Source organism: Streptopelia decaocto (genome assembly GCF_964273445.1).
Source record: "Streptopelia decaocto genome assembly, chromosome: 2".
Lineage (NCBI taxonomy): Eukaryota > Metazoa > Chordata > Aves > Columbiformes > Columbidae > Streptopelia > Streptopelia decaocto.
Window position 1 is genome coordinate 141,876,024 of NC_138655.1, and position 25,158 is coordinate 141,901,181.

The following is a 25,158-nucleotide window of genomic DNA, read 5'->3' on the forward strand; positions in this document are numbered from 1 at the left end:
CTAAGCACATCATCAGTGATTCTTCTCTGTGGTTTATTTCCTCTAATTCTATCATCTTAGATATTTTCTAGAACGATTTCTGTCCCTTGTGCTACCATGGAACAGCTTTCACAAGTCTCCAGAGATCTTCCTTAGTCAGATGTCAGACCCACATCCTCTTTGAGCAGCCAGGCACTTTCTGCATAGCTAGCACTGTTTTCCTTCATAAAGCCTTATCTATTAAGAGCTTTTGCTTATCCTTCTGGTATTACTGTATTCTCTCTTCCAATTCACCCGTGAGGATTCAATGAGACATCTCCTCTAGTGTCTTTCGCTCTTTACCTCTTTTTAATCTTATCTTGGGCTGTATCAAAAGGAGCGTGGCCAGCAGGTCCAGGAAGGTGACTCTGCCCATCTGCTCAACTCTACTCCAACTCAGAGTCCTGCATCCAAGCCCTGGAGCCCTCAATACAGGAAAGACATGGACCTGTTGGAGACAGTCCAGAGGAGACCTCCAAGATGATCAGAGGACTGGAACAGCTCTCCTGTGCGGACAGGCAGAGAGAGTTAGAGTTGTTCGGCCTGGAGAAGAGGAGGCTCTGGGGAGACCTTATTGTGGCCTTTCAGTGCTTAAAAGGGGCCGAAAGATGAGGACAGACTTTTTAGCAGGGCCTGTTATGACAGGACAAGGGGTAACGGTTTCAAACTAAAAAAGAGGAGATTCAGGCCAGACACGAGGAACAAATGGTTTTACAATGAGGGTGGTGAAACACTGGAATAGGTTGCCCAGAGAGGTGGTAGATGCCCCATTCAAGGCCAGGCTGGACGTGCTTCTGGGCGACCTGATCCAGTTGAAGATATCCCTGCTCATGGCAGGGAGGTTGAACTAGATGGTCTTTGAAGGTCTCTTCTAACCCAAACTGTTCTATGTTTTTGTGATCTCCACATTAGCTCTGTATAATCTCATTTACAAGGACAAATGCAACCACTGTCTCTATGCTGATGACCTCATAAGTCTACATCCCTCCTCCGGGCCTCTTTCTGTTCTGACTGAAATCTTATTTCTGTCTCTCAGCAAAACCATTCAATAGGAGAGACTTTTTTGCCCTCTCAAGTCTTCCCTTGTATCATCTTTCTTTACAGTCTTATCATTTTGCTTGCCTTAATTAGGTCCATGTCTATGATTTGGATCTCTCTAGGTCTTCATATCCAGGCTAGATCTAAATATGGTCAAGTGTTTCCAGTTATTATCTTTAAGATAAACTCTTTCCTATCCTTCTGCATAGCTATGACTCTCATCCAAGAAACAGTTATTTTTCCAACATGGATATTGTACCATTCTTTCACCTAGCCTTGACAATATTTCTTCCAGATGCTGCTGGAGAGATCAATTATTTGGCCTGACATTATGAACACATCTCTCTTTCTTTGAATTGCTGCGTGTATTTGCTTTCAAGGCCTTTTGTTATCTGTCTGCACTCTATTATCATCTCTTGGTACTGCTCAGCATTGATACATTGACTCCTGCCTCCAAGGTTCACATGATAAGAGCTTCAGTTGTCCTTACATTTCATTTTGAAATATGCTTTTGTGTTGCCTTCTTTTCATTTAGCAGAAATTTCTGTCCGGTCTCATTATTTTCCACAAAATCGTTTATTTGATATGATGCTTGCACAAAATCCTTGACCAAATTTGGGCCCCTAACTATTTGATCACTAATAATAATGTCCCCATTCCATCTCTCTGTCTATAGTTATAGATTCTGTTTCATTTTTTATTAGGCAGAACCTGTCTTTTTGTTTGAAGTTTGTAAAACTTAAAATAATGAGGTTTTGATTCACAACTGTAGCTTCTGGTATAAATGGGAACACAATTAGTAATTACTAAGGTAGGAGAAGTATTACACAGATATATACTCCTGTGTGACATAGTAATCAGCTCCGTAACACAAAATACTAGTTTGAAAGCAAGGAATTACAAGTCTTTCATATCCATCTATCTATCTATCTATCTATCTATCTATCTATCTATCTATCTATCTATCTATCTATCTATCTCCTCTTTCAAAATAATCTATTGCAACATTTGCCTACTTTCTGAATCACCTAGTAACAACTGAGAAAGCAGATAGAGAAGACTCCAAAACAAAGCTGTGACCCTATCCTAGATTGCAAAATTACAGTTGCATGTTTGTTTTTTTTTAATGTTATTAAAACATTGTTCAGGTTGACATCATATCAACACAATGGACTTGTTTTCTATGGATAGAGTATAAATACTACAGAATTCTAAAAGCAGGTGTTGCAGGAGGCCTCCATCCACTTCCCCTAATTTTCCATGATTTGGAATTCAGACTTTATTGGATGTTATACTCACTTGAAGAGTGTTACAGCCATTTAATAATACACTACCATAGCTGTCCTAGAGGTGTATTTGTAGAGATGTTCATCTTAATAAAGCTTATGAATAAAAAATGGATGTGATTAATTATTTCTCAGTAAGTCTGCTAAGATAGAGAAGGGATTTTTTTACTAATTCTAATGTTAGATTTGTGTAGACCTTTGATCCAAGGAGTGAGTACAGATGGAAGACAACATTTATCACTGTCATAGAAGCAGGGCTGAGAAAACATAAGCATAACCAAACACAACAATGCAGGTGGTACTACAAGACAAAAGTGGCAACCTATGCAATTTCATGAAAAGGGCAAATCAAAAGAGTTTCTGTATCCGTATTCAGTTTGGGAAAGTAAGAGACATTCTTCAGACTATAAGGAAATTAAAGGAAATATATAAAGGAAATTTATAAAGGAAAGCCCAACTCCTTTTGTAGGGTTTATCTTGCCTGTGTTTTGCTGCCTACATCTTAAGTATTTTGTGTAAGCTATTGTCTATGGCTCCCTGTGATACTCAATGTGTAAAGAGAGTGAGTGAGGCCTTCAGAAGGCAATTCATTCCACCTACAAGGTACATTTAGTTTTCAGTTTAAAGCACTATCTTTTTCACTTCACTATAGGAGGACATACATCTAGATAATAATCTAAATTAGATGTTTATTTTCAGGGCCATGAAGTCAGATAAAAAGAATTTTGTTTTTTATCTGCAGCAAATTTAGATTAAATTTTGATCACAAAATCAACAATTGCAGTTTCCTCCAGTTCTCTCTTGCTTTATTTCTTGCTATATTTATGGTTTAATACATACTTAATATGTAGTACATGCATGACATGTTCATTTAGTTCCATGATATTGTATCACTGCTCTGCATTAACCGACTCATTTGAGTCATCCTTTATATCAGAACAGGCGCCTCATCATAATTTAAAACGTATCAACTCTATGGCAGAGATCTGTGACTAACCCATGAAGTCATTCAATTTTGTACCAATGTGTCACTGCACTGTAGCCAATTACCCTCTGCCTTCTAATCTTCTGGAAAAGATATCTCAACCAGTTAAAGTCAATGAGATATGTATGCCTTGCAGGCATTATTTTAGATACTTCATTTCATTACTAAACAACCATGAAAAAAAAAACAATTGGATTTCTTTTGAGCGGTCAAATAGGTAGTAAATTATGTTAATTGTACATGTAGCTAAGTTTTAAAAACCCCATCTGGAACATCTGTACCAGTGTGGTTAAGCTTTTAAAGGCCACACTCAGCAACAATCTAAGCAGGTGCAATGCTTGCTTACATATGGAATAGCTAGAAAGGTCTTTAATAGATGTTGCCAAACATTGTCCTGCCTTTGCAGATGAACTAAGGGAGTTCACGCTGGAAAACCGTAGGCACATGTCCTAAACATATTCAGTGGGACTACTGAATAAGTTTTCACTTCTGCATGGTAGTTTGCAAGATGGTGGTTTTGGTCATCTTTCCAATTTAAACCCAGGCCATTACTCTTTGCTACAGGGTTGTATGTTAGGATTTTTTAAAAAAATATTAATAAGCAACTACTGGAGAGTTTTATACTTCTTCTTTTATAACCAGATGTCCTTTAGCTCATATCCAAAGTTCTTTTATTTTATGTGATTAAGGACTTTGAGTTTGCATAGCCTAAGGAAGCCTATAACAGTAAAGGAACAAATTATCCTGCAACAAGTAGAATACTTCTAGTAATTATTTGAGTCTATGTTTATTATTACATCTGTATCACTTACCTCTTTGCTTTAACCCTCTTGATAATAAAAGCTTGAATCCATTTATAAATTAACTGAATGCACAGACAGAATACAGATCAGTAATGTACTCACTGAGGTGTCAAAATCAGCATCATCAGGTTCAGCCTAATGCATAGTGTGTCTGCTGAATAATAATGCCTTCTACATGAAGAAATTATGTAATTTATGTGGTTTACATTTAATTTAAAAAATTCTTGAAGTAACAGTTTGTATTAGAGGATGAAAAAAAAGTCTTAGATAAAATCATAATCAAATCAAATATTTGTCTCAGATCTAAATTAAGTTTGTACCAGAATACTTTTGAATTACCATTTGAAATCTTAAAACCAAAAGAAAATAAGCCGATTTTCTGACTTTATTATTTGATCTGAAGAAAATTCAAACTACACACACCAGCTTAGTAACAAGCTACTAAAAAATCCCTTCATCTAGGTGACTTCAAGGGAAGCAAATGAAGATGGCCTTGAAATATGTGATGCCACCCAAGTAGTTCGGTCATACTGATTCCCTCTGTGTTATCATGACATGTCCACCCATAAAAATTTGTTCCTATTAAAGATGGAAAAGTTTTACGATTCACACTAGGGTAACAACTTTTATAGATTTTCAGTCACTGTAGTCTTTCACGTAGTTTCACACTTACATGTTCGCACATCCTTGTATAACACTCAAGTATATTTATAACCATTTTATCAGTTAAGGAAACAGAAGCACTGAAGAGCAAAACAGCTGGCCTTAGATCAAAAAGATTCTAAGACTCAATGGCAAGTACAAGGCAGGAACATAAAGCCAAATTGGCCACAGTCACTCTTATGCTCCAACCACCTGGCCAATTCCCAGCTTCATGCTGTAAGATATTCAACAGGTGACATCTATCTGCACCCTTCTAGAAGCCTTTAGTGACACAAAACTGAACCATAGAAACTATCTCTGTAAATGATTTTCAGAATGGATCAGCAAATTAAACCATCAACCATTTTCCATGATAGAACACTTGTATGTTTTCAAATAAAAAGTTACACTTCATAGTATATACTGAAATGATGAAGAACTGGTTACCTTCCAAGTGGAAAGTCTCAAACTCTAGGATCACCAGTGACTGTGGTCCCTGATCTATGATATAACTGCAGTTCAAATTGTTATCATACTGACTAGGGTAGTTAGGGGAGACAATACGACCTCTTGGGCTGGTGAAATTTGCTCCGCATCCTGCAAAGAGAAATAAATAAGATACAGTTATAAACCAGGTGATAACATCATTCTGGTTTTGCAGTGAGAAGATGAATAATGTACACAAGGGTCTCATCTCTCCTTAAGAGGCTGGTCAAAAAAACAGGGAAAGTAGCATATATCATGATGGCAACAGTAGGTCTTTGACACACACAGAGCAGTGGTTTTGGGCAAAAGCAAAATCTTCCCGCCTACAGCCTCACACAGTATCTTGAAGCGTCTTGGGTGAGATCAGGCCACAGCCCCTCAGCCCACTGACCAGAAGGACACAGCACTTATGGGTTTGGAGTCTGCACATTTCAAAATCCCTACGGACATACAAATGTAGCTGAATGTGATGGAGAGTTATTAGGGTATATCAGCAGTTTACCCTAATTTGAAGATGCCCATGGCAGCCCAAGCGGTACCATTCTTGCTCCATGCCTGACAGCCAGGTGAATGCAGTCAGCTGTGGGGCATCTCTGGGTTGCTTTGTTATATATGCAGAGGCAGGAAAGGTTTGCTGCCCAGAACTTCTCAAGCACACAGAACATTTTAATTGAGCTCCTTCTGAACCTAATGACTTGCATGGCCTTGAGGTGTCTCTTTATTTTAAGGTGCAGGCTTAAACGAGTGCAGTGCACAGAGAAATGCTGGTATAAGTATAGAAACAGGCATGTGAAGCCTGCAATTGTCTCCACTAAGAGGTTGTTAGTTGTTACTGACAACATTAATGCAGACATTATAAAAACAAAAGCAGTTTCAGTTCAGAGTTCTGCATACTTCAATAGTGCCATCCTCTAAGCACTTAATTTCTCACTGTTTTAATCTGAATACAGTGAAAGTGGTTTCCTTTGGCAGAATCCTACAAAAAAGTAACAAATAACCAACAGCAATTGAACACTACCTCCTACACTGCTGGTGGGTTTGACCATCACAAAGCACCTGCCATGGTTAAAGAAATGGAGAGACTACCCAAGAAATGCCACTTGAACTACATGAAATACAAAGACAACAAAGCAAAGCAAAAGAAAGAGCACATGGTGAGAAGTAATTTCTTCTCCTGAGAGCAGTGTATGTGAAGGGCATAGGCTGTATCATACATGTGAGAAATTACCACAGTTTCAGCATGTGCCTTGAAAAGAAGAACAGAGAAAAATTCTAAAGGAAAAGCATATACTTTCTCCTTTTTAAGAAGATTATAACTTTAGCTTCCAAGCAATTTAACTACAGAGAAACAAATTCTTAAAATGTAAAGACTATTCATTTCTTTTTGGCACACTGAAAAGGCAAAGGTGGCTAAGAATAACTACAAAGTTGTAGCTGCATGGAGCATCTTTGGCAACTCCAACACTGGAGAACACAGTAGCTCCATTGCATTCTGTATGAAGTTTACTTGTTTCTTCGTTTCAAAAGCTGGGCAGAGGCTTCAAAGCTTTGTTAGACTCAGGTCTGAATTGCTACACACAGATCAAACTAATCCAAAATGGACTAATAGAGCAGCCATCTGGGTTTAATGTTACTTACTGCTTATGAAAGATGCAGAGAAACCTATCCCGGGAGCATCCTGAGACTGAAATACTGTAGTTATCACATTGTTTGGAGCAACAACAGGATCAGGAGCTGAACTTCCACATCCTGTGCTTAACAAAGCTGCTGCTTCTTCATCATTTCCTCTCCACACCTGACAAACCCAGAGTGGAAATGGTTTAGTGCTTTCACAGCCCGTGTAGTTTGTTGCAACTCACCAGGAATTGTATATGCAATTGTTCTTTCCATAGACTTAGGGTAAGATCTGTCTCATGCTCAGTCTTAGAGATCTAAACTGGAGCTAATCATTCTCTCTTCAATCTACAGTCAGTGGAGACAAATAGACTTCAAGGAGTCAATCAGAGAGAATAACTTGGGTTGCCAGGGTCCCCTGAAGGGCATCTGGAGGTCATTTGCCTCAACTCCTGCTGACAGCAGAGCCAACACAGATCAGATCCATGGAAACAGAGAAAAATATTTTATGCACATCATTACCTACTTATATTTTGTCTCTGCTAATTTATCTCCATACACCCTATGAATATGAATGCGTGTGTATATGATGAAGTAATAAACGTAATCCTTATATTATTCATAAGTCAGTAAAAAACAAGGTGCCATGCTAGGATAATGTAGAGGCATCAAACTTGAAGATCTGGATACTTAATATCTAGTCTCGCTAATCAAAAATTATTTCCATTTTTGTTATGCTGCATTCACTTGTTCAATGACAAGTATCAAATCATGTAGAAAATTAACAAAATAATATCTTACAAAAAATATAATAAAGAAAAATATACTTTTTTTTTTCTTCGGCTGTACCGTTAGCCAATTAAAGTTAAATCAAACCATTCATTCAAGAGGCACATGCAGGTTTAGGTAGGCTTTTTAAGTGAAACCCACTTCACATAATCATTTAAACATGTACTTGAGGCTCACAGCTTAAGCACTGAATTTCAACACACATATAAAATTAAACATAGGCATAAATGTTTAATGTTTCTGAGTGCTTAAATAATTTCCTGAATCAGGATGTTTATTGCCAAGAATTTAAAACATCTGCATTAAGAAAAAAAAAGATAAAAAATTTACTCTAATAATAAATCTATTTTTCATTGATGTGTTTGAACAGTTTTTTTTTTTTTTACTGGTATTTTAAACAAAAAAAGTATTAAAAACAAATAATATTTTATTTTTAAAATAATGTGTTTGAAAGAAGTTTAGAGGAACTAGAACAACCACATGAAATTGAGATTGCTCTAAGCAGCCATCCTAGAAAGGGTTAGCCAAGGGTTAGTCTGCAAGTGTAGGCCTATGAATCACCTCATTCATCTGGCCAGGTGCTTGAGGCAATGGGTGCTCAAAGGATTAATATAAACAGTCTATGGCCTGGCCAAGATTTTGCAAAGTCACTATTGATTTTGGATTCCTCTTTTTTTAGCTGCTCAGATTATAATGAATGGAAGAAACTTATACCTCTTCCACACTTTTTCATATCAAGACACCTTTATACATCTCAAATTGGGCATTTAGAAATGGAGGCAGACATCACAAAAAATTTCAGATTATTTCCTATGGGGAAAATCTCCAATTGACATAGTTTTGACCATGTCATACAGGAATGTTTAGAAATTAAAGCACCTTTAATGGCGGTATTAAGCTTTCATATTAGTGAAATTAATTGTAACCTATTACATCAACTAATCAGTGGAGGCTATGAAAAGGAAAATCTAATAGTATTTTTTTTTTTCCACAGCCTTAAAAATGAGTGCAACTGTGGTTTGTAAGTTAGTAGGTATAGATCAGATGTACAGCTGCTCAAGCCTTCCTACATGTTGTCAAATTATGTTTGCCCTTTATTTCAAGTGGGAGTTGTACTGCTGTGGAGAAAATGAGCACAAAACCACTGAATATATGCCAGATGCCTGAGAAGAAAATTACACTGAAAAATTCAAAGCATGTCCACTCCATTCTATTGCTTTGAAAACAAGAGGCTCTTGATAACCTATGAAAGATAAGAATGCTATCTTTGTTTTTTGAGATTAAAAAAAGAAGGATTAGTGCAACTTGGACAGTTTATGCACTTATAAAGAAGTTTTGTAGAATTATAGTGTCACATTCCTGTTTTCTAAATCACTGGAGTAATTGAAAAGGTCTTTTCATTACACTATATTTTGTCATTATTTCCTAGTCATATGTACATTTTTTTCATATTTTTGATTTTTGGGGCAGCGTGTAGGGTGATGGGATCCTGCTGGAGGTGGAACCTCAAGAACTGCTAAAAATTAAAAATATATACAAGCAAGTTCTCAAGGCATACAGAAAATTGACTGTATTGGTACAAGGACTTCAGTTTATATTCTGAATTTTGTGCATTGACAATCTTAACCATGATGATTGCAAAACAGGATTCTGGAATCCTGACTTATTAAAGCACTGCTCTGTTGATCTAATGCTCACAATTACTTTACCTTCACATAACTGCTCTGGCAGCTTCCATTGCTGTCTGGAATCTGGAAGTTACTGTGGAAGTTCAACTCCAGGTGTTTGCTTTCGTGTGTGATGATGGTCCAGGAGCATCTGGTGTTCATGGGAAAGTTTTGAGGCCAATGAGGAGACTTGATCATACCGTTATCTGAATGAATGATTCCACCACATCCTGGAAAAAAATAACAACAGGTGGGAGAAATGATCAAATATTTCCTGTTGGTGTCAGCTTGGAATAGCTGCTTGCTTCTGTGGCTGCAGGAGTGAGAGAGGAAAGCCCTGACACCCATTCAAACTTCATTTATCCCTCTTTTAAGTAATTTTCCTTCTCCCACCCTTGCAGCAGAGAGGTGGTTGCACTCTAAGAAGGTCTCCATTTGTACTGCCTCTACTTCACAAGCTCCTTCTCCCTACCAGTTGATACCTTTTTGATCTGGTCCATCTATATACTCCTAACAATTAGAAGTGGGAATTGCATAAAGGAGAGTAAGGGTCAGAAATACATTAATGAAGAGCTTCTCCCAAGGCTGTGCAGGTTCCTTCCCACACCCCACAGCATGCACATCATGACTGGCAGCCATTCAGAAAAGCACCATAGGGAAAAAACCTTAATCTACTCTACTGCTGAATCCTTTCTTGTTTTTTTTCCTCGCTCTGCAACATGCGACTATTGCAGTTCCACATGTGATTCTGCTCAAGCTACATCCGCTTACCCAGGGCAAAATGGTGACTTCTCCAGCACAGGCAGCCCTGTGGATCTCAGCGGGATTATGAAGTGGGCTGAAAAACATGCCTTTAAAAATTGCTAACAGATTCATTTATAAGGGGGAAGATCTGGTCATGGCTCTGTGGCAGCTCATGTTCTTATACATAATAAACTTAGTTAATTTGAAACATACTTGCAAATACCAGGCCAAGAATAATTTACTAGGGCTATTCATACACTACTAGCAACCCATTATTATTTCAGAGACAATGTAGTAAAAGGATGACTAAAGAGCAAAAAAAAGGTTTATAACATTCTACTTTCTTTCCTCTTAATTAAAAATATATCTATTAGTTTTAAAAAGAAGATTTTAATTTTTGTTCTTCTGTGTTAGAAATGGGTAGAAGGGTATGAGGCCAAATTTTGCTCACACATACGGAATGTAAACACAGAGATTCTCCATGAACAAATGAGAAGAAACCTGAGGAAAGGAATCCAGGCGTAGAAAAAAAAGAAATCTCCTTTTACAGAGAGAACAATGACTGTGAACATTCCGTGTATACTACATCATTGAAGAACAGCCTTCCTTGGACATGAAGTCCCAGTGACAACAGGGAAAAATGTCAAAAACCTGCTGAAGTGACCATGTATATTCATGCAAGCACAGACTATTGATATGTTTAAGAAGACACTCCTTCAACCGACGGTGTGAATACTGTCAGGGCATCAGCATCTGCCAGAAGGTCTGCAGCTGGTGACACGAGGGAACACATTTTCAGCTCTGTACTGAGGTAGGGAGGCACAATGAATTCTGCCCTGTCACCAGCCAGCACATCCACACTTGCCTTTGGTCACCTCCTGAAGGACAGTATGCAGATGATGAGCTGCCTTTTTTGTTGTTTGTTTTGTGGAGATTTTTGGTTGGTTGGTTGGGGTTTTGGGGGAGTTTTGTTTGTTTCTTTCCTTTGTGTGGGGTGGGTTTCTTTTGTTTGTTTGTTTTGTTTTTAATCCAGAGAGATTATCATTTCAAGGGAGGGAATGTACCAATTTGATCTTGCATGTGTACTGCCTTCAAAAGTGTACCAACATTTCCACTGAAGTGGAAGAGTTTTAGGCCTTTGTCTCACGTGTTCTTTGAGAAGTTCTGTCTGTCTCTGTATTTTGAAACTGACCTCTTTCTAGTTTCAAGTGTTTAAACCAAATCAAACTGTGAAACAATTATTATTCAAGAAGTGAAATTTCTCATAGTCACTGACAATAGATCCCACTGCTGGGAGGAAAATGGGCATGGTGACAATTTACAGACATCAAGAAACTGCCAGTAGGAGGCTTAAAAAGAACAAAATCAGTCCAAATTTGATTTCATTTTGTAAGATCAGACAACCCTGGTTTAATACTTGACTTTTTTAGTGCTGGCTTCTCTCAAGAATGCTGGAGATGTTGGCATGTATTTCTTTTATTCTTTAATGCAAACTTAACTAAAGACAAGAATGCTATTTCTTTCGTGGTTGAAAAGTCTTACATGGGCAGGACGCACTGCTACGTTAGACTTGAAAAAAAGTGTTTTTTCTCTTACCTAGAGATTCTGCTGTCCACGTTGCATAAAAGCCACCTCCTTGAACTGAGTGATCAGAGTTAAAGATCACTACTAACTTGCTGGAGCCAGACTGAATAGTCCCAGGGGACGTGTTTCCACAATACTTCCCTATGACGGGAGACCCAGGAGAGCCACCGTTCAGGATCGTAACAGAGTCCCACTTACAAAGCGAATGATGTTCAACGTGGAAGGCTGTAAAAGTAAGCTGCGACACACAAAAGCAACATTCAGGAGCTACCACCAGCCACACCAACAGAGAGGTTAGAGCAATTACAGCCAGATCCCATGGCCATTCTAGCACAATGATTTCTGGGTGTGCTCAGAAATCCGACCCTCACTTCACCTGGATGCTTTCCTGCAAGTATTGCCTGGAATCTTGCCACTGTAAGTAACAGCAGCTACTTAGCAGGAAGAAAGAAATGGAAGAGGAATGCACAGGTTAAAAACTGGCATTATTGGGACCTTATCATATGTCTGAAGCTCAGTATGTGCCTCAAAGCCGTCTTCATTATGCAAAGCAGTTGAACCAGTTTCCTGTTCTCATGAAATCTGAAGTTACATGTTCAAATACAAGTAGCTATTTAAGCAGTAAGCCTTGGATTTTTTTTTCTTCCTATTATTTTTGAATCAGAATACTTAACAGTTGCTAAAAATAATGCTGATTTCCATTAAATGTGAGAGAAACAGTTGCATGGTTGGCTCCTGTAGGCCTGGATGTACCACATGAACTGGGCTGTGCAGGCAGATTCTGACCCTGTCTCTCTCCCACACTGATGCCATTTGTCCTTGGAGTGATAAGCACATGGGTGGGATTTCCAGCTCAAGGATTTAGGTTGCTGATCCAGTAGACTTCTGTATTTGTTGATGTTGAAATATTGATGTACACTAATGACTGCCTGGCCTTCTCCCAATAAGGTTTTTTTTGTGTGTTTTTTTTGTTTGTTTGTTTGGTTGGTTGGTTTTGGGGTTTTTTTGTTGTTGTGGTGGTGTGGTTTGGTTTGTTTTTTTGGTTTGTTTTGTTTGTTTGTTTGTTTGTTTTTTACCAGTTCCAGGATTGGGATCTTTGTGGAAAAGTTTAGCAAATACATAGTACTTCTTGCTATAACTTTTGTGTGTATTAATTTCCAAAATAACTCTGCCTGAGTCGAAGACTAAGTACAAATTTAGTTCAAATGGTTTAAGTTTGAAACTGTCCCAGCAACTGAAACTGGCAGCTTATACTGGAAAAGGTTAGTCTGCCTTCACTGAGGGTGCTGCTACTCATACTTTTTAAAATAGAAATTCACTTCCATCTGATTAAGATTAGTTCTGCTTTAAAAAACAATGGGGATTAAGAAGAAATTTTGTGTTTTACCAAAACAATCCTGTATTCCCTGAAGTTAGTACCTAGGCAGTGATCAGAATATCATGCAGCAGAATAATTAGGACTATGGATTTGTATTTCTAAGAAATACCTTTGTAGTTTTAAATAAAGAAAACAGGACAGGGAAATTAGTGAAAGACATTACATATTAAAATCTGCAATGTGTTTTTACAAAATTGCTTTTCAGATATTTTTCTGACCTAAACTACAAATGTTACTGATTGCATCTATTTTCCAAAGGATTAGTCAAATAAGTCAGCAAATGAAGTTTAGCACTGCTTGATCATAAAGGTGCTTAAGCTAGTCTCCCAGCAGTTCGGTTCAAAAAAGTAGCACCTCAGGCAGCCCATTAGTAACTGGGAAACAAGAGTAGCATCTCATTGGTGTAATTTGTACCAGCAGCAATCATATTATCTTCCAGACTAACCATTAAAAGGCAAAAGTAAGTTCCTAGTGGCTTTTAACTTCTACAGAGATGAAAAATCTTCAGCCTCATGTTTATTCTCATCATAGTGAGAATACCCATGCATATCTAATAACATGAGTTATTTTAGTATCCTAAACACAAAATTTAAAGGAGAAGTCAGTGCTATGTTTTGAAGTCAAGCTAGACTAGGATACTTCTGGTTGTCAAAAAGCAGAATCTAGTTTGGTTGTGTTATCTTTATTTCCCCCTTTTTCTTAGGTAAGGCTGTTGGAGAGATGTTTCATTCCTCCATATTTCTGATGTTCCAAATAGTCTCAAACCTCTTCCTCAAGACTCAGAGGGTACCTCTCACGCTGCCAGCTGCACACATAATCATGGCATTGTGTTACTCACAGTGATGGTGTCACCTTCAGGGGCTTCCAACAACCAGGAGCAACGATTCATGTTGCTGTAAGGCTCTGGGTAGTTAGGACTGGAGATGACTCCACTTTCACCTGACTGTATACCACCACAGGCTGAAGAAAAAGAGTGGCATTTGAATACAGTTTAGGAACTGAACACTATAATCAAATGACTGGAACATTATTCAGCTTGTAATAGTGCTAAAACATAATCAAGTTGGACTGATATAGGTAAGAATGAACAATTTATCTGGGAAAATCCAAGTTTTAAAATCTTTGTCATTGAATAGCCAGTAAACAGATGCAATGACCTTAAAACTTCACACTTATGCTGATACTTAATATAGCTCTGCAAAGCCTTTGCCAGCTGACACTTAGAGCTGCCTCTTCCACCTTATCTTCCATTTACTTATCTCAGACTCCTAAGCAAACCGGTGCCCTTCTTGGAGCAACACAATCAAGTCAAAAACTTGCTCATGTGTTTAGATAAGCACCAAGGCTAAATCCAGCTCTGACAGGAAGAACAGTTGTGCTGGCATGTAAATGGCAAAGTGGTGTAATTTGCACTGATATGGCTTTTAGTGGATTTCAAAATGAGTGCGAAGGTTCAAGCAGCAGAATTCATTTCAGCCATGCTAGCACTCTGGAGGCCTATTTGAAGTAAGTCAAACTTGGCTGTTGTTACCTGTTACACCCTTATTCCCAAGAGCAGCCAGCTGTTCTGAGTGTTGCACTGCATTGCAGAAACTGAAATGCGGTTTGGGGAATGGGAACAGTGAGGCAGAAAATAAATCTGAAAGTTCAATTGCTAGCATATGTTTGCTTTAGATGGATATAAATAGTGGCAGGCACTGTGTAACTTTGGAGGACCTCTTTGAGGGTTGATCCCATAGTGTGTATTCTCAGTATCACCAAATGAATGGCAACATTCCCCAGAAGTGCCTCAGTTAGCATGGGCAACACTCTATCAAGCCATTTACCTTCAAACATGTAATGGGCCAAGAATCCTTTATCTTCTGTGTTTCCATCGCTTACAAAATGTACCCAGATCTGGGAGGCAGCTATAACTAGTGGCACAGATGGTGCAGCCTGACCACAAAGTCTGGCTATTAGCTCTCCATCAGCATCCCCTGAGCAAAGAAAAAAAAAGAAAATATACTTTTTGAATCTTAAAAGAGCTACAATAATGTAAAGGAATATATGGGACAAAAATGCATGTCATTTTGTTTTGACTGGAAAACAGAGAGAAGTACATGTCACAGTTAATTACTGATTATTTGTTTTGGGTGTAGGTAGAGTGCTGCAGTTCATTGCTGGGATCATAAATCTCAACAAAGAGAAAGTTCTTTCCAAAGCTGTATTAATGATTCTTTTAATATCTTGGTCTCCTTCTCTCGCCTCTCTGCCCTCCTGCACACTTTCATCAGACCTGAGAACACAGGAAGTGCCCCAAAACTCCAGACATTTTGGGGCAGAGCAGCGGGAAGAGGTGGCCCAAGGACCTGATTGCATGGGACCCTAATAAGCCTATGTGGTTGTGACATCCTCATTAAAGTCAACAGGGGTTTTGAGTTTTCTACCATATAGGGATGAGCTTCATCCATGAACAAGCTGTCACTGCTGTATTAATAGTGAGCATTTCTTTCCTAGGGAACTCAATATACCGTTCTCTGTATGGCAAATAAAATGCCAGCATTTATTCAAATCATTGAAACCTAAAAGAAAGCACAACGCAGGCAGTTGCACGTCTGTGACACTGAATGTTTGCTCACGTTGGTGTAAGCTCTTACACATCACATTGGTAGAAGTATCCGTTTCTGTTTATTACTGATATATTCTCAGCAAAAAGAGAATAACTGTAATAGTGTTCCTCACAACATCCAGGCCATGCCGTTCCTAATTTAGCTTCTCTAATAACACCAGACTGATGGTATTAAGTCTCCATTCAAAACCAGCTCCTTGCTCCGTGCAGAGTGGCAGCCTGCTCTTGTGAAGAAGGCAGCAGAGCAGGAGGGAGAAATTATGGGCACTTTTCAAAGCTCTTTCACAGTTATTTCAAGTAATGTGGCTGAGTAACTTCAACTTACTGTCATATACAGTGACACAGCCACCATTTGAAATGTCTTAAAGCACAGCGATAAAAGGTACATACAATAAAATTCTATTCATGTAAATTACACAAAGAAATGCTAAAACCTGTCTTGTTAACATGCACTAAAGTGAATTTTTAGCTTTTTCCTTTGATCGCATTGCCTGGAGGCCTGAGGTTCACAATGAGGGGAGAATAGTGAGAACTGATGAGTAATGGACCAGATATGTTCAATTATTTCTTTCTCTGACTTCTCTTTCTATTATTTCCCAGCTCAGGTGCACAGTTGGGAGGGAACTGTTACACTACGCAGCTATGCATGCAAACCAATACTATGTAATCAAGAGCTCTCATTCAAATGAAAGCAAATGAGGATGTAACAGATTCCTGCTGTCAATCCCCCCAACCTTTCAGAAACGATTACCTGGTAAATTAGAACCTGCTCTCTCTGGGACTCACAGATACAGCCTCCCAGTGAAGAAGACAGCTGGAACTTTCATACTACACTTGGCATTGGCTGAGTGACTTTCATATGACATTTCCAGTTGCTTGTTCATGCAGATGGCTAAAGATGCTCAAGTATGCAGAGATATTACTGGTGCATTAATCCTGTGATTGCTTTTACTTTCAGTGCTTTAGTCTGTATTTTGTAATGCAGTCTTGCGGAAAATATGGATTTGTTTTTGGAGAATCATCTTATAGAGTACAAAAGTAGGGTATAAAGTGGGTATGCAGGCCAGAGGGCATGAATAATTAAAGCATTCCTCACTCCTGCTGTCCCTGGAGATATTTCAGGAGCAGGGAGAGAATGGGCTGTGTACCAAATGAATAGTTTTGATGAGTCCAGTTTTTCCTGACTGCTATCTTTCAAGGGAGATGAAGTGAAATTCATATTGTCACTTGTAAAAAAAGAGTCAAGTGTGTACTGCAACCACCAAAACAATTAATTCCCCCACGATACCTATCCAGTTTTCCATTTTCTCTCCTGAAAGAAAGACTGACCAAATCCATGCATCCATTGCTCTAGCAGTGAAATCCTACTCCTGGTCTAGGAGACACTACAACAGTCACTCTCTGCAAATACATATGAACAAGATTTGGTACAAACATAGTTACCCAACCAGAATCTTGATGAGCTTTATCCATTCTCCTGCTGACCATACAAACCTATTCGTAACTCTAGGTAGTCGTATTTGCAGTCCTGGTGATGTTCCAAGTGGAAATCCTCAAAAGACACATATATGGATGAATTATAGTGGGAGGGGTTTTCAATGGTCCATTCACAGTTCAGGTTACTTGTGTAATTTTTGATGCCATCATAACCAGGAGAAGAGAAATTCCCACCTGCATGTCCCACCAGGGTTCCACCACAAACTGCAGAAACAAAATATAATTTATTTTAAAACAGTAATTATTCTTGTATGAAGAGAAATCTTGCCCCTGTTTATTCAGATGTGCTCATGTCAGCAAGCACATGTGTTGATTAGACAAAATTTTTCCATCTTCTTCCTATTTTATCATTTACTGCTGTATACGAGATAATTCTTGCCTCATGTCCTGGACTTTAAAAACCTGTGTAAAGCAAAGAAACAACTATTTCGCGTGATATCAAATAAAAAAAAAAATTAGTAGCACTGTCAATACAACAAGTATTATTTAACTCTTTGATAAAATCCCACTGCAGCTCCAGTTCAGTGTTGCTCAGCCTTACCCATTGCCTAATTCTAGACTCAGGAGAGGATTTTTCTGGAACATACCCTCAAGAGCAGTACACTCGTGCTACAGTAGGGTGCTTTAGGGGGAGCTGGAAAATTAAGGTCAGAAGACTCAAAGCTGTAGTAATAAGGCTCTGCCAGCTGCCTCCTCTCTGGAGGCTGAGCTTGCAAAACTAGGTTAGCTGCACTTTCACAAGCTACACTAAATTAATTATCCCCCTGAGGAATAAGGAAGCACTTGAATTATTCAATTTGTCTATGGCACTATGCTTTTTATATCTTTTCATGGAATAAGGCCACTTCAGACCATCTCTTACTCAAGACTAAGTACAAACCAATAAATTAGTAGTGAGAGTAAGGACTGTGATCCGTAACAGAGGTTGCTCTTTCCATTTCAAATTTGACATAGTCACATGAAGTCCATTACAACCAGACCTTCTCCATTTTTTCAAGCTCTTTCAATTAATCAAAGATATACATCTACTGCCATCCAAAGATGTAAAAGAGAAAAAAAAAGGTACCAAAGATTGTTATCTGTTTAAGTAATTTTTGACATGTGCCAGTACTTTAAGTATGAAATGAGTCACTGAAGATCAATCACTTAATTTAAAAACACACATTACCTGCATCTTCACTTGATGTGTATGAGACACTGAAGCCTCTGGTTGCGTGGGACATATCTGTCACCAAAATGACTTTCATTGTGTTGCCAGACGATTTCACCTCAGTGCCTGGATTCACCTCACCACACAGCTTGGCCAGTCGGGGAGAGTTCTGTCTGATGCCATTGTAAACCTGTTGAGTCAAAATAAGCTATTATGAGATCAAAATGCAGTCTCAAGAGCATCTCCTGTATCATTTAACAGTGCTTCACATCTTTGATATCAAGACAAGGTTCATTGATGTCCCTCAAAGGAGGTTAGTTCCCAAATCTATTCAAAACCTTGGAACAAAGTTCCATTTCCTTGAGTGGATGAGGCTCTGAAGGAAAACATAAAAAAAAACTTATATATTTTAGAGAAACATAAGCATTCTGCTAAAAACAGAAACTGAAATAGTTTTATTGGGAAAAATGCTGTATTTTAGCTCAATATTTATATATTCAATCCCTTAGTAATGCCAGCTACTGATCATATTAATTCTATTTGAAATTATTGTCTTTGTTTTCTTGTTAAAGCCAACATCAGCTTTATCGAAATCTCCTTCAACCTTTAGTCTAGGAGCTAATTTCCTTCTTTTTATTACTATGTCAGCAGTGCAACTGAGGCAGAAATGATGTTTCCCACTGAGATTCGGAATATGTTAGTGTTGAAGGCACAAAAGCTGGCAGGACAGATCTTCCTTTAAGAGATCATTACTTCATTAATCGATAAAAAGCCAGCTCCCCAGGGTCTGTCTAAAGCATCTGTGAAGGAAAACGGGAGAAACATCATCTACAAATCACAATAGAGAGCTACTTCACCCCCTCACTTGTGCACGGGCTGGCTTCTGATCATGCTGAAGTGAATTCCTGTGTTTGCACTGCTAATCTGAACAAAGGGAAAACTAAATTAGGTCTCCTATTCTTGCAGTTTCATAGAGAAATCGTATTTTTGAGGCATTTGTACATCTGATCAGGTCCAGTTCTGTGTGACAGTTTATTTTTTTTTTCCTTCACTAAATAACAAAAAATCTAAAATAGCCATGATAAAATAACCAATATCTATATTTGTGGGGATGAGGGGGGATAAAGAGGTAACATTTCCTGGGGTTTCCCTATCTTTCTATCAGAATATCCAAGGTCCAACCCAGTCGTAGCCATTTGTTGCAATCTCTGGCTTTTTCTTTTCCTCTTTTTTTCTTTTTTTTTTTTTAATCAACAACAAGCAACAAGAGAAATAACAACCTCCAAAGTCTAAAGAGACTGACTGATGGACATTGTGTCCACAGAAAAGGGACATTGAAAGGTTTCAAAAACCCCAGAGCTTTTCTCCATAATTGATAAAGAGCCAATTCCAATGATTTCTTCAAGTCCTTCTCTCTTGGACCATAATTTCAAAACAAGCAGGTTAGTTTAGACACCCTACAGAGCTAATTTTCTCTCATTTATCTGTTTTTGCCAATTAAATTATTATTTGTCTTAAAACCACATATAGACCTATAAAATGACATTTCAGCTCTATTACATCAATTAATGCTCCTTAAAGGGATTAGGAAGAGAATTTTCTGCCTTCACGCCCAATACTCACAGCCACATAGTCTGACGAGCACCTCCAGTGTTCTTCAGTTTTCATGTCATTGAAGGTTAGAGTCACACGTCGGCCTTCTTCCACTGTGATCCTCCATTCACACACTCGATTATGTGGGTATAGGTTGGGATAGTTGGGTGAAGTAAAAGTTCCAACAGGGGCAGTAAAATCCCCACCACATTCTGAAATACGCAAATATTGGGACACTTCTTAGAGTAAAGCATTGCTTATAGAGTTATAGAAAACAACACCAAGCAAAAAACAAAACAACAAACAAAACCAAAACAAAACCAAACACACTAATATCAGAATAAAAAGACATCCTGAGAGGCTGGTCTGATACCCCTATCCTGTCCATACGTTTGTCTGGACAGCTAAGTTCCTGTCAGTCTTTATCACTCAGCCATAAATGTAGTTGAATATTAATTGACCATAGCAGATCCTTTTATTCTAATTATTAACATTTCTGTCTCTGAATGGCTTGTGCCAGGCTTCAGAAGCCTGAGTGACCCACAGACTTTGATATCAAGTGATACAAGCCTCTCACTCTGGCAGAACTGAGACTTTTCTGCCTTTCAGATGACTGGACAGACCTACACAGAATGAGCAGGTCTTAGAGTGGGTAATGATGAAGCATGTGCTTTTCCTCTGCTGGTTAACAGAAGTAGACAAAAAGCTTTCAGGAATTTTAACCAACATTTTTTTTGTACAGTTACTTTGTGTTTTTCGTATCTTTGTTATGAAAATCAAATTGTGTTCTGAGGAAAGAACACTAAAGGTCTTGGGTACAGAGTGCCTTTTTCTTCTGAGACTAATGGTATAAATTTGCCATGTTACACTTGGTTTCCTTTTAAAATACAGATATATAATTTAATGGAGTGCAGTGGGAGACTTACTCCCTTTCCTCACCCTCACAGACTCCTGCAGAATAGTGTGATATGTGTCTCCACCTGCATCCTGCATTAAATTTTTGCTAATACAGTTTCTCTTCTATAGTTGCATAACAGGGTCCTGGAAGTGGAATAACATTATTTTGGAGTTTGTTTTCCCCTCTATTATTTTATCGCAGAAGCAAACACGAAAAATAAAGAACCTTTCAGATGAGCATTTAAATTAGCTGGAAGGAGTTATGAAGGGTTGGCACAAGATTTTTCAAGACCACGATCACAAAGAATTTCTGAAAAAGTAGCCATATTTTGACAGTACAAACATTGCATGGGCACTAAAGAATGCGAAAGAGAAGTGTAAAATGGGAATAGGTCTTTGTCCTTAGTCCTGATCAGAGCAGCCCTTTGAAGTCATTGTGCTCAGGACAAGAGGCAATGGGCACAGTCTGAAATGCATGAACATACGAAAACACCTTTCACTCTGAGGGCTGATTAACACTGGAATATGTTGTCCCGAGAGGTTTGGGAGTCTCTATCCCTGGAGACATTAAAAACTTGACTGGCCCCAGTCCTGGGCAACTTCCACTACCTGACCCTGCTTGAGCAGGGGTTTGACTACCTCACCTCCAGAGGTGCCTTCCAACCTCAGTGGCTCTGTAGTTCTGTGATTCTGCTTAAAACCTACTGGATAAAACCTATTTGGTTTGGGGAGATTTAAGCATATCACTCACCTCAGAGGGACAGACTAACACAAAGGAAAATCACAGCATTTATTTAGCTTCCACCTTAGGCATGTGGGGAGGGCATCCCTGGACTGATTGCTGGAGGAAACAGAAGAGTGTGCTTCATTGTGTGAAACCTACCACTGTCAGTAACATCCATTATAGTGAGAGACTCTTTGCTTCTCACAGTTTCAGTCTGGCTAAGTAGTGATCAGAGAGCTCTATTCATACTTCCCTGAGTTTAAATTTAAGAGCAAATTCACACCACTCCAAGAATAATTGATTTAAAAATATGTGCTGTATTAGTGCAGTTTTAGTCTGTGGTATATGTTGCTTCCCTGGAAGTAACTTTCAGCCTTACAAATCCAACCTTCAGTACTGGAATCAAAGCGCAGTCTGAATCCTCGGGCATTGACTGATCCATCAGTGACAAACTTGATGTAAGCAAAACTGTCAGAGGTGTCCACAGCATCAGGGAGGGTGTTACCACAGTATCTGCCCAACAAATTTCCTGAAAAAATCAAATACAGAAAGATAATTTTATATCCATGTATTATTTACATTTTTGTTGAAGTATCAGTTTCCATTTCAACTGGGCAGGCATGAGTAAACTAGTAAAATAAAGTTATTGCTGGGAAATTGAAGGGTTTTGTTTGCCTTTGCTTTAGCAAACAAGGCAGACAGAAGCAAGTACTGTGTATTGAAAAGGCTCACTGTGTACCCAAAGGAAAAGCTTTCAGGAGCCTCTGGAGAGATTTCATAGTAGTACTGGGGAAGGGAAGACAAACACTGAAATAATTCTCAGACCAGAAGCGTTGTATTCTCGGATCTCCACAAAGTCATTTGTGCACTCAGAGGAGTTTTGAATATCTAGGCCTTCTAGCCTGATGGTAAGATAGTGGCCCCTGGGACCCTGCAGAAACCATTCGCACAGCAGGTTGTCTTGATAGTGAAGCTCAGGATATCCCGTGCTTTCAATGATGCCAGTTTGTCCTGTCACTGTCCCACCACAGGGAGCTGCAAAAGGAAGAACATTACTTACTTGATTGAAGGCCCTTGGAGCAATGACCTTTCTCCTAAACGAGATTTAAAGCTAAAACACAACTGACTTGTTCTCTAACTATGGTAATAAAACAGGAGTTACCTTCCACTTAAAAATACTCCACAGTCTCCTCCTAATTCAACTGGTCCTAGTTTGTCATGGATTTGTTTTTCTGTTTTGTTTTTGTGTCTTTTTTTTTTTTTTTTCTCCACACACACCCTTCCATTGTAAGCATCCTTTCTTCTCTGTCATCTCTCTTATGAATTTGGATAAACTCACAGATTTCAGGGTCTATATGTAACCTCTACTCATGCCCATTTTACCAGAAAATCTTGGAAAGCCATATAAAATAATTATAAGTAAATTTAGTTTGCTAAATGTGGATGTAATTTTTTTTGCAGCTGACCAAAGTGGACTGCTAGTTTGGGCCTACAGCTATGGTTCAGACTCCTCTTTCCTGCAGTCCCTTCCTGTTCACATTCCACTCCTTGTGGTGCCTTGGTAAGGGATCACTGCACAGTTTGGGAAAAAGCTATTTATTTTTATTTTTTTCTCTCTGAAAACTCATTTCTCTGTGGTACCTGCAAACATTAGTTCATAACATTAAGGCCTACAGCAAAAAATATTCCCAGGTGGAATTTATTGGATTTTACAGTGTATTCTGTGTGTCTGCCAGTTACAATCTTTTTGTGGCAATAACGGTTCTGTTCATACTGTCTGCACTTCTGAGTGATCCCTGTTTTGTTGCAGGGTGACTGGAATAGAGCTGAGATACTCTAAATCTGTTATGGATAGATATAATTGTGGCTTCATATGCTAAAAATGTTTTCTTGCAAGTTGTTTCAGCTTTCCCATTCAGAATAGAACACTATATTGACTTAAGTGTTTGAGATCCAACACAATCAGCAAGATTTCATTTAAAGCAATATAGTCCACTTTGCCTTTGAGTCCTAGATTTCCTATATGAGTGATACTAACATAATAGCTGCTATTCTTTCAGGATTATTAACATTATCAAAACCAGAAAAAAAAAGCACGTTTCCAAATCTGATTAAAGACTATTCTTCATTTAATTTTAAAACTTTTCCAGTGCTTTCTAATCCTGTTTTTGCAGCCTGAGAGCAAATAATTTCAAAGTATTTCTTTTCCCAGCTGACAAATAATAGTACTTACTGTTCATTCCTTTTTCAGGCCATTGTTGTGATGCCCATTTGTCTAACAGCATTGTTACCATAGATTGATTTACATTTACATAGAGAAGCTCCTAATTTGTTCTTTTCCTGCCAACTCTCTGCTGACCTTTGCATTCCCCTTCAGGCTCCCTCTCAGAAAAGTGACACTAATTTTTTATGCTGAAAATCAAATCATGTTACATGACTTTATCCATGTTGACCTTTTTTCTACTGGCCCTTTGATAATTTGGCAAGAGGTTATCCAGTCTCTGTTTCACTGCTGCAGACCTGTGAGCTCTTTCCTGTTCCTATTTCAATAATTTTCACCTCTTGCTAGGTGCAGAACATGCTGATGTTAACCTATCTGATGATTCTGATGCCTTAGCTCTAACATTAATTGAAAGAGGTACATATCTGTCAGTCCACCTCATAAACATGATTTAAGCCTCATTACAAAAGCCTGACATTTGAGACCACAATATTCTCTAAAATCAGATCAATTGATAAATGCATACATTACCAATGGAGTATTTAGCATTGAATCCTACGTGTGTGGCACTGCTGTCAGACCTGAACCTCAGGTACATGGCAACTCCTGAGGATCTCTGTGAGCCTGGCATCAAACCTCCACACAGCTTGGCAATGATGGGGGCAGTGGAGTCGGCGCCGTCACGTAGCTCTAGGTAACTGGAAGTGCAGCTGGGGAGGAGAGAATTTTCTATTCAGTGTATGGCAGTAATCTTTTGAACCTATTTCAGTTTGTGCACAAAGCCATGAAGCTGTAGTGAATTAGATAAGTTCCCATGTGATATGACCAGGATAGAATCAAGCAGTTCATAATTAATGATAGTTATGCAATATTTGAATCAAGAAACATTGAGGAAGATTCATCCCAAGCCTGGACTATGATCAGGCAGAAGCAAGTCCCAGGGAGGGCTGTGAATGGCACTGATAAGTAGTTGTGATCATCTTTAACATATTTTTTTTGGCAGTATTCAGATTCAGCAGATATTCCCTACTAAGTTCCATTGATGGCGGTTGAATTAAGGAATAGATATAAGACAGATGAAGTGAATAAAAATTCAAATATGGGGGTTTACTTATGTGAGCAAAAATCTTAACTAACAGTTTTGTCCTGGGAAGCCAGACAGAAAAGACACTTCTGGGATTCTCCATTCTGTACAATTTTTTCTGGACATGGTCTCACAGGTGAGGCTCACCTTTGCTGTGCAGAGGTCCAGTCCCAAATCAATTAAATTATATCAACTGGAAACCAGATCTTGTTTTATGATTCAGGCAGGGGGTGCAAAACAGGTAGACCCATTGCAAATCAGGACACAGGCAATGGAGCAGGGAGACAAATTGTGGTGGCAGTAGGCCATTGGATTTAAAAGCACCTGAGAATCAAAAGGACTGAAAATCT

General features: G+C 38.6%; 1 protein-coding gene across 1 annotated transcript in view; it reads right to left on the bottom strand.

Annotated features, from left to right (window-relative positions):
- CUBN (cubilin) overlaps window positions 1-25,158 on the bottom strand; it is a gene marked incomplete at its 5' end in the record, with an annotated part of 141,975 nt that overhangs the window by 23,176 nt on the left and 93,641 nt on the right. The window contains 12 exons of the mRNA XM_082044155.1: window positions 5,220-5,369; window positions 6,897-7,053; window positions 9,371-9,558; window positions 11,669-11,894; window positions 13,873-13,994; window positions 14,861-15,010; window positions 17,137-17,343; window positions 18,308-18,479; window positions 19,913-20,094; window positions 21,892-22,032; window positions 22,329-22,538; window positions 24,256-24,434. Coding sequence (XP_081900281.1) covers window positions 5,220-5,369; window positions 6,897-7,053; window positions 9,371-9,558; window positions 11,669-11,894; window positions 13,873-13,994; window positions 14,861-15,010; window positions 17,137-17,343; window positions 18,308-18,479; window positions 19,913-20,094; window positions 21,892-22,032; window positions 22,329-22,538; window positions 24,256-24,434 — 2,084 coding nt within the window. The remainder of the gene's footprint in view (window positions 1-5,219; window positions 5,370-6,896; window positions 7,054-9,370; window positions 9,559-11,668; window positions 11,895-13,872; window positions 13,995-14,860; window positions 15,011-17,136; window positions 17,344-18,307; window positions 18,480-19,912; window positions 20,095-21,891; window positions 22,033-22,328; window positions 22,539-24,255; window positions 24,435-25,158) is intronic.